The sequence below is a fragment of the Odocoileus virginianus genome, chromosome 17 (genome assembly GCF_023699985.2).
Source record: "Odocoileus virginianus isolate 20LAN1187 ecotype Illinois chromosome 17, Ovbor_1.2, whole genome shotgun sequence".
Lineage (NCBI taxonomy): Eukaryota > Metazoa > Chordata > Mammalia > Artiodactyla > Cervidae > Odocoileus > Odocoileus virginianus.
The window spans coordinates 16,644,870-16,655,276 of NC_069690.1; the positions used below are offsets into that span (position 1 = coordinate 16,644,870).

The 10,407-nt window shown below is 39.8% G+C and overlaps 1 protein-coding gene across 1 annotated transcript; it reads left to right on the forward strand.

Annotated features, from left to right (window-relative positions):
• The first annotated feature begins 2,903 nt into the window (after positions 1–2,903).
• Positions 2,904–3,703, forward strand: LOC110140301 (large ribosomal subunit protein uL30). Its single transcript, XM_020898694.2, has one exon. The coding sequence runs from the start codon at positions 2,913–2,915 to the stop codon at positions 3,657–3,659; it is 747 nt and encodes a 248-aa protein (XP_020754353.2). The 5' UTR covers positions 2,904–2,912; the 3' UTR covers positions 3,660–3,703.
• Positions 3,704–10,407: the final 6,704 nt, after the last annotated feature.

Genomic DNA, 10,407 nt, shown 5'->3' on the forward strand with positions numbered 1-10,407 from the left:
CACACTACATCTAATGTTGCTGATTCTGACATATTATGTGCAAAGTCTTGACAGAGCTGCATGGTTACTAGACCAATAAGTAGTCTACATTAAGTTGGTAAATCACAAGCTATATTTTTAGGATATTTCTCTTCTCACTTGGCTACTTCAACAATACAGATAATCTGTCCATATTTTAAATAAGACCCTTGTACTGTCAGAATGGATCTTCCTAGTAGAAATTGCTTCTGGTACAAGGTGGTAGCATTCCACTATGTAATATATAAAGTAAATTTATTTATGAGTGAATAGTAACAGTTTTCCCTGATATCTCTCAGTTTCTCTTTGCTCAAAACTTTAATCAGATTAAAAGACAGAGATTTTACACGCGACTTCTCATACACCTGAGTTTTTTGTTTCATCTAGTATCTACAAATTTCCCTTTTCAAACCACCTCCTTAGGATCCTTAGCAGAAAGCCAAGAATAGCAATTCCGTGACATTAGATTGTAGCCTGCAGATCAGTAGAAGGTAAAAAGTACTATCTCTATATTACTCCATTTAATCCTCCCAGCAACTCTATGGAAATAGATATGTAACAAATAGATATGTAACTGCTATAAAAAGATGAGATTCTGCATGTGTGCTCAGTCATGCAGAGTCTTTGCGATCCCAGTGACTGTAGCCCATCAGGCTCCTCTGTCCATGGCAAAAATACCAGAGTGGGTTGCCATTTCCTCCTCCAGGGGGTATTCCCTACCCAGGGATCAAACCCACATCTCTGGTGTCTCCTGCATTGGCAGGCAGATTCTTTACCACTGAGCCACTCGGGAAGCCCCTGTTACCCTTCTTTCTGATTCTTTCTCTTTTCCTGCCTTCTATTAAATTGATAGACTTCTATATTCTCTTTGGAGGCTTCCCAGGAGGCTCAGTGGTAAAGAATTTGCCTGCCAATGCAGGAGACGCAGGTTTGATCCCTGGGTTGGGAAGATCCCCTGGAGAAGGCAATGGCAATCCACTTCAGTATCCTTGATGGGAAATCCCATGGACAGAGGAGCCTGGTGGGCTACAGTCCACGGGGCCACAAAAGAGTCAGCCATGATCTAGCGACTAACTAACAATAAATATTCCCTTTCACAGCTGTGCTTGTTTGGAAATTATAGATATCTTCTTTTTCTTTCAATAATTCCTCTTTATTTTTAAAGGACACACTTAACCTTTACTCTGAATGTTCTTCAGCTATGCTTCCTCCTAGACATGAAAAGCTTCTTATTAAACAGGTCCTCTCTCATTATTAAGGCAGCAGTTCTCTAAGTGTGCTTCCCAAGACCCATTCAAGGATCTGCAAGGTTAAAGCTATTTTATAATGTCATTAAGATGTTACTTTTCCCCACTCTGTTGACATTGGCACGGATGATACAAAAGCAATGACGGGTGAAACAGCTGTTGCCTTAGCATGAATCAAGGCAGTGGTACCAAACTGTCCCAGGAGTCATTGTATTCTTCATTGTCATAAACTCAAAGAAAAAGAAAAAAAAGGAAAAAAGCCAGTTACGCTTCAGAGTGCCCGTGACAAGGCAGTAAAAGTGGATTTTATTAAATTTTGACCCATGAATACGTCTCTTCAAAAATCTGGGTGATTATATAGGAAATATGCATAAAGTACTTTCACTGCACACAGAAATACAGTGGTTTTCTCTTGGAGAAGCACTCGTGTGACTGTTTAACGAACCACTTTTTCCACAGAACATCATTTTTACTTGAAAGACTCAGATAACCCATGGTTCTACAGACATTGGTGTGTGACTGTCATTTCCTTGAAAATAAAATGAACTTGTCCCTTCAAGGAAAACAAATCAGTACTTGTTGCAACGAAATGAATTTAAGCTTTCAAGCAGAAAGGCTATTAATATAGTCCCTTCTCCAACTACATGTCTGTATGAGACTAAATTTTCCTCAGGTATTTCAATTCAGAAATAAGAATTTATGAATAATGTGTTTCATCTATAATAATAATAAGATGAATACATAATTTGTGTATAAGAATCCAGCTGTCATCTAAGCCAAACATTAGAGACATCGGCAAAAATGTACAAATAATGCCACTCATTAAATTTCTGTCTTAGGAAATATTTTTCATAAAAAATTCCAAAATAGCAGGCCTACTATTTGTAAATTAAATAATAATTTTTAAATACTAGTTCTAATTTCTAATATGTTAAATATCGATACAACACACACACACAAAGCTCTTTGGCCCTGCAATAAATTTTAAGAGTATAAAAGGATCCTAATAGTCAAAGCTATGGTTTTTCCAGTAGTCATGTACAGGTGTGAGAGTTGACTTGAAAGAAAGCCGAAGAACTGATGCTTTTGAACTGTGGTGTTGGAGAAGACTCTTGAGAGTCCCTTGGACAGCAAGGAGATCCAACCAGTCCATCCTGAAGGAAATCAGTCCTGAACGTTCATTGGAAGGACTGATGCTAAAGCTGAAGCTCCAGTACTTGGGCTACCTGCTGTGAAGAGCCGAGTCACTGGAAAAGACCCTGGTGCTGGGAAAGATTGAGGGCAAGAGGAGAAGGGGATGACAGAAGATGAGATGGTTGGATGTCATCACTGACTCAATGGACATCAGTTTGAGCAAACTCAGGGAGATAGTGAAGGACAGGGAAGCCTGGTGTGCTGCAGTTCATGGGGTCACAGAGAGTCAGATGTAACTGAGCGACTGAACAACAACAGCAACACATTTGGAAACTGTTGGTTTAAATTTTCTTTGTTTAAATGTTTATTTCAGCTTCTTATCACAAAACAGTGTCTATAGTCAATAGTTGATTTAAAGGTACTGTCTTGTTAAATCACTGTGTTCAGATTATTTTTTTAGCTGCCTTCTCTCCTACTACAGAAACTACTTTGCTCTCTTTCCCGGCTGGAACCATGGAGGGTGCAGAAGAGAAGAAAAAGAAGGTTCCTGCTGTGCCAGAAACCCTTAAAAAAAAGCGAAAGAATTTCGCAGAGCTTAAGATCAAGCGCCTGAGAAAGAAGTTTGCCCAAAAGATGCTTCGAAAGGCAAGGAGGAAGCTTATTTATGAAAAAGCTAAGCATTACCACAAGGAATACAAGCAGATGTACAGAACTGAAACTCGAATGGCTAGGATGGCACGAAAAGCTGGCAACTTCTCTGTACCCGCGGAACCCAAATTGGCATTTGTCATCAGGATCAGAGGTATCAACGGTGTGAGCCCAAAGGTTCGAAAGGTGCTGCAGCTCCTTCGCCTCCAGCAGATCTTCAGTGGCACCTTTGTGAAGCTCAACAAGGCATTAATTAACATGCTGAGAATTGTGGAGCCATACATTGCATGGGGGTACCCAAATCTGAAGTCTGTAAATGAATTGATTTACAAGCGTGGTTATGGCAAAATCAACAAAAAGCGAATTGCCCGGACAGACAACGCATTGATTGCTCGATCTCTTGGGAAATACGGAATCATCTGCATGGAGGCTCTGATTCATGAGATCTATACTGTTGGAAAACGTTTCAAAGAAGCAAACAACTTCCTGTGGCCCTTTAAATTGTCTTCTCCACGAGGTGGAATGAAGAAAAAGACCACCCATTTTGTAGAAGGTGGAGATGCTGGCAACAGGGAAGACCAGATCAACAGGCTTATTAGAAGGATGAACTAAGGTATCTACCAGGATTATTTTTGTAATCTGGTCGGTTAATAAACAATTGAAACAACAACAACAAAAAAGAAACTACTTTGCTTACTTGACTTGACTTCTATGTCTTCTCTTGCAGAAATGTATCTTTTAATCATTTTTATGTGAGATTTTGTACTAAGTCATGTCTAAAAATGTTTATAACTTGCATTTATTTTTGAATGTTAGTTTAGCTGTGGATCAAGTTCTATGTAGACATATATGCCCTCAGCATTTGAGACATTGTTTCCTGGCCGCTACTGTAACTGATGAGAAGTCAGCTGACAGCGAAACTGGCGGCCCTTTGTAGACAGGGTCTTCTCTCTTGCTGTCTTTATCTGGAAGTCCCACCGTTTCACAATGATGATGTGCCTGGTGATGGATTTGTCTTTTATCCTGCCTGGTCCTCAGGATACACACCTAATCTGAAAAGTAATGCATTTGTTTTGAATTCTAGAAAAAGTTCAGTGATTGCTTTCTCAAATATTACTTGCCTGCCATCCTCCAAATCTACTCCTCTAGAATAGTGGTTCTCCACCAGGTATGATTTGGCAGTTTCTGGAGACACTTCTGGTTGTCACAACTTTGGGGGGAGGGAGTTGTCCTACTAGCATCTAGAAGGAAACAGCCAGGGATGCTGCTGAACATCCTGTAATGCACAGGACAGTTTCCCACAACAAACAATTATTTGGCCCAAAATGGCAAAGGTACTGAGACTCTGAAACCCTGTTCTGGAACTGCCATTAGATATATACTGGGGTCTTTCAGTTAATCCTCTGACATGCCTAATTCTTATAATCCACTCTGCTGCAGTCTAGGAAAATTCTTTTCTATCTCCCAGTTCACTGATTCTCTTTTTCAACATGTCTATGTTAGAGTTTCTGTTTTATTTCAATGATCATGCTTTCTATATCCAAAATCCCTGGTATGTTCTTTTTAATAAGAATTTACTTTATGGCTGCCTGTTTTGCTTCATAGTTTTCTTTTTAAACAGATGATATTCTTTCACTTATCTCTTGAAGCATATATCATATTGTCCTAAAAATTGTTTTCAGCTTGTATAAAGCACTTTCTGAGAAGTCTTTAGCCATAAGTTTCTCAATAAATTTCAATGAAAGGTTCTACTTAAAATTTTTGTCTGCTTTTTTTATTTTTTTTGAGACAAGGATAAAGTTTATCAGAGTGGAGAGAGGGGGTCACTGCCAGTACAGCGGGCCAACTTCCCGTTAGGCAGGGAGAGCTGACCTGTCTGCTTATTTTTAAAATCTCTCCCTTTTCTTTTCTTATCCCACTCTAACTGTTCCTGAAGTCTCCTCCAGAGTCTCCAATCAAGAACTAGGTCTTAAATAGTGTTTTGAGCCTACTTTGATAGTCTTAAACCACAGATCTAGTTACTGAGCCAAGAAACTACTTAGCTGTTTTTGGTTTTAAAAATCCCCAAAGCCATGCTTTTTCTCATTTACTCTCATCAGGCCTAGTTTTGTTTTGTTTTTTTTAATAAAGTAACAGTCCCAGGCAGGAAGTCAACAGTATTACCAGCCTGCTTTCATAAGCTGACACCTATCCCAGGCCCTGGTTTCAATCAATATTCCTGAATCTTCTGTCTTGATCATGGAGCTCTCAAAGAGATCTGTTTTACTAGTGGAGGTCATGCTCTTGGTCACCCTGGTTCTAGACCCAGCGCCTGAGTCCCTACTCACTATGAGGGCTTTTTCTTCCATTTTTAGTCACATAAATATATCTGCTTTTATCTTAACCATTAAGTGTTCAAGGCAGAATTGTATGCATGAACTCTTTGCAATACCTCAATCAGAAGTAATTATTTATACATTTTTAAAAAATGAGAATGCATTTTGTAGTCAGAAAAAAATCAAGCTTTAACAATTTTTTAAACATTTACTCTCTTTACTATAAATTTACTATAACAGAGGCAAATAAAAACTGGAGTTACAGAGGCAAAGAGGAGAAAGTGCCAAATTCTGATCATGGAAACTGGAAAAGGTTTCCCATTTCAACCGGTTGTTTGCCAGCATCCTAAAAAGGTCTACTGGAACCAGAAGGGAAGCAGTGAAACAAATACTGAGTCACATCTAATGAACTTGTGAGAAAAGATGCGTGATCCAGTCGTTGGTATAAATGTCTCATCAGAGATGAAATGGAAGCTGTTCCCCTGCACAGAGCAGCGGAGGCAGTCCTACGTGGGCAGTGGGTGCACAAACATCAGTTTAGTTTGCTTCATCTATGTGTCTCTGGTCTGCTCTGTCCTTTGATATACATGGAAACTGGGGCGGTTTGGCAGCTCATTAAGAATCACATGAAAGGCTGGCAGCAGATGAGGAAGCATCATGGGCAGCAGGCTCACAGCAGTGGTGAGAGCAAAGCAGGCTCCGTGAACTTGGTGTCAGGTAGGCCAAGAAAGAGGGTCAGTTCTGAAAACTGGAGTATGGAAGAGAAGGTGGAAATAAGACATGTGCTCAGACACTAAAACTAAAGTCAGAATGATTTCAACAGAATGAGGTCCGAGAGGCAGTCAGTCCCCAAAAAGCCTGAGGTTTAGCATGAGTTTGTGGTTGACTCTAAGAGGCCCCAACAGTGGAGATAAGGAAACCAGGTCAAGGACCTATATGTGTAAATCCATATGTTCAGAGCATTAGACCCTATCACCAACATGGATGAAGACACATGAAACTAAACTTTAAATACGTTAGCGCTTTGTTCTAGCTTTACTTTTAGTATTATAATTCACAAACAGCAAACCATAGAAACCTAACTCCTCAAGAATGAAGCAATTTGCATTCAAAATGAGATATTAATATAAATTCAAGGGTTTTTTTTGGTGGGGGGGAGCTGTGCCACATGACTTGCGAGATCTTAGTTCCCTGACCTGGGATCGAACCTGCGCCCCCTAAGTGAAATGCAGTCTTAACCACTGGACAGTCAGTGAAGTCCCTCGGGGTATTATTAAAGACAAGTTTATCCCATTTTCCCCTAGCTGTCAATTACCTTAAAAGGGTAAAACTTTAAAATAACATACCCCCCAAAACAAAAAATAAAATAAAATAACGCACCCCAGGACTTCCCTGCTGGTGCAGTGAGTAAAAGAATCCGCTGGCCAATGCAGGGGACACAGGTTCAAACCCTGGTCCGGGAAGATTCCACATGCCCCAGAGCAACTAAACCCATGTGCCACAACTACTGATACCACACTCTAGAGCCCAAGAGCTGCAACTGCTGAAACCTAAGTGCCTACAGCCTGTGCTCCACAATAAGAGAAACCGCTGCAATGAGAAACTCAAGAACTGCAACAAAGAGTAGCCCCGCTCATTGCAAGAAGAAAACAGCCCAAGTAAAGCAATGAAGACCCAGCACAGCCAAAACTAAATTAATTAATTAAAAAATAAATAAAATAATGTACCCTAGACTCAATGGTACTAATAACTTTTTTAAAAAAACAGCACACAAAAGAAATCTACTTCAGATCCAAATTTCTTAGTCAAGAAGAACTGAGAGATTGATCACTAAACTACAAAAATCCATATATAGTAATCTCAACTTTTAAGTTTCTTTCCACCAATTTAAAAAACTAAAATTTTAATGAGTTGGCCTCACAAAGGTTGTGTCTGGATGAGAAATGCTCAGTTTGTTACATAATCCCAAGGTGCTGAGTTCTGAGTGGCGAAGCACTGTGGACAAGGTACTAACTAGTCACGATGGCTGCCAGTGAGTTTGAATTATTTCTGGGAAGGGTACCAGCAGTATCATATTAAACATTTACCCAGGGCCTCTTACATTAAGTATTCAGGGAAGTCACATACCTTAAATATTAATTTTATTGTTTATTCATCAAATATTTATGGAGCCCATATTATGGATCTCAAACCTGGGATCTTAGTTTCCCAGCCAGGAATAGAACCTGTGCACTCTGCAGTGGAAACATGGAATCTTAGCCACTGGACTGCCAGAGAAGTCCCATGAATTGCTAATAAAAGCAATATTAACAAAAAATTAAAATAAATTGTGTGCTGTGTGCCAGGTATTGTACAAGGTGCTTCACATTTAGTATTTCACTTAATCCCATTTTAAAGCTGAGAAAACTCAGGTTTAGAGGTTGAGTAACTTGCCCACGTTCACAGAGCTAGGATCTAGTGCTGTAGCTAGAACTCCAATTTGTTCCAGAGCCCAAAATCCTAACCAGTATGCATACTGCCTGTGGTAAGGCAGCCAACACACAAAAAGCATTATCACCATACAAGGTCAAAGTGAAAAAGGATAAAGGAACTCTAGATAATAAAGGACATTCAAGAGGACATTTCTTCCAAGTGGTTGAGTAACGAATGGCTTTGGGAAGCAAGTGATATTTACACAAATTTTTATCAGATGGATAGAATCTGGCTCTACAGAAAAAGGCTATGAAGGATAAGATGTAAAAAGCATGGGTGGTGGAAGGCATGTTGCATTGGGAATTGGAAAATCAGGTTCAAGTTTACTCCTTTTCTTAACTGTGTAACAAGAAGCGAGCCACTTACCTCTCTAGGCTTCATGTTATTCTTATATAAAATGTCCAGTTTGGCTCCTTAAAAAAAAATACATATGCTATATGCAGGAAGATAGTCACACAGAAGAGTCATTTATAAAAGTAAAATCTAGGAAACAACTTGTCAAGAAACGGATAAATAGCCTAAAATTATTATGCAGCCTTTCTGAAAAAAACTGTAGATAGTGCAGCAACACAGAAAAGCGTTACAAACAGCAAATTATAAAAATTATTACATAATTGCTCTATTACAGACATACATATAAGCAAAGACTAAAGCATAATATACAGAAATAAAATTTGAAATATAAAAATACACATGCAAACTGTTCCCCAGACCTCTTGAAGTAAAAAACTCTAGGGATAAGACTTGAAAATATGTATTCTTAAAAACTTTCCAAGTGATTGTGATGTATACCCAGGATTGGGAGTCACTGATAGGATATTCAATATTTCTTTCAACTTTAACACTCTGATTCTTTAAGTGCATTTCATACACCATGGCAAAGTAGACAAATGCTAAGAAAAGATTATAGAAGTGTACAGGGAATAAAACTTAGTTTGGGGTAACTGTACCATAGGATATATCAAACAGCATGAAGGAGCATGAAGGCCATCATAGGCTAAGGAGGGGTTTGGACATCATGCTGTAGGCCATAGGAGGTTATTTACAGCCTCTGAGCTAAGTAAAATAATGAGAGCAGCACCAGCTCTCTGGAGTCTGGACTCAGCATTCTTGGGGCTTCTGCTGCATCACCGGATTTAAAGAGCTCTCATTGATCTCCAACAACGTTCCTAATTTTCTCTGAGGATGATCTAAGATAGCTCTCAGAGACAGCAGGGAGGTCAGTTACCTGGCATATTAGATATTACTATACTCTCCCTCTTTTCAGAGGTCTGTCTGGTCAAAGCTATGGTTTTTCCAGTAGTCATGTATGGATGTGAGAGTTGGACCAGAAAGCAAGCTGAGCACCAAAGAACTGATCCTTTTGAACTGCGGTGTTGGAGAAGACTCTTGAGAGTCCTTTGGATTGCAAGGAGATCAAACCAGTCCATCCTAAAGAAAATCAGTCCTGAATATTCATTGGAAGGACTGAAACTCCAATACTTTCGCCATCTGATGCAGAGAACAGACTCATTGGAAAGACCCTGACGCTGGGAAAGATTGAAGGCAGGAAGAGAAGGGGACGACAGAGGACGAAATGGTTGGATGGCATCACTGACTCGATGGACATGAGTTTGAGCAAGCTCCGGGAACTGGTGATTGGGAGGCCTGGCGGACTGCAGTCCATAGGGTCACAAAGAGTCGGATGTGACTGGGCGACTGAACTGAACTGAACTGAACTGAATACTCGCCCTAATCAATCACAGTTCAGTTCAGTTGCTCAGTCACGTCTGACTTAGTCACAGTACTCTCCCAATAAAACTAGCTGGACTCAAAATAATTCTCAATACTTCTCATAGCACTCCAGGAAGTTAGCAGACCCTATTAATGGCAGAAAACTTTCCATTTTCCTACTGTTGAATCTTAGGACCAGGATCTACCTCTTCAATCTAGCTAAAAAGTGCTCCAAGTGGTTACTTTCCTGGTGGTACAGTGGCTAAGACTCCAAGCTCCCAATACAGGGGACCTGGGTTCAGTCCTTGGTAAGGGAATTAAATCCTACGTGCTACAACTAAAGACCTGGTGCAGCCAAATAAATAAATTCTTTTTTTAAAAAAGTGCTCCAAGGGGACTTCACTGGTGATCCAGGGGGCTAAGATGCCTGTGCTTCCACTGCAGGGGGTGCAGGTTCAATCCATGGTCAGATCCTGCACGCTGCAAAGCCAAAAAATAGAAGAAGAAAAAAGAAGTTCTCCCAGGATTAGACAGAACTCTGATAATTCTAACTTCCTTTTGTGTAAGTATGTCACGGGGTGGGGGGAGACAAACAGGAACATAGATCCTGGTTAAGGTAGTGAACTTTAAAGATTAGAAATAAATCATGTAAGTACAGATAAGAGTCAATTTAAATGATCTATAATGGAGAGGTGTAGGGGGAAAGCTGGCTTTAGTTTCCTTCTTGGCTACGTCATGTCAGTAGGTGCAAAACTTGAGAATTCTTTATCCAGACTAATTGCTGGTCATGTTTGAAGGCAACAGAAAAATGTTCTCAAATATGCAGAAAGTCAAGAAATACACCAGCTATACATTTCTGA

Coding starts and splice junctions, on each gene's coding strand:
- LOC110140301 (XM_020898694.2), top strand. CDS start 2,913: ATGGAGGGTGCAGAAGAGAAGAAAAAGAAGGTTCCTGCTGTGCCAGAA.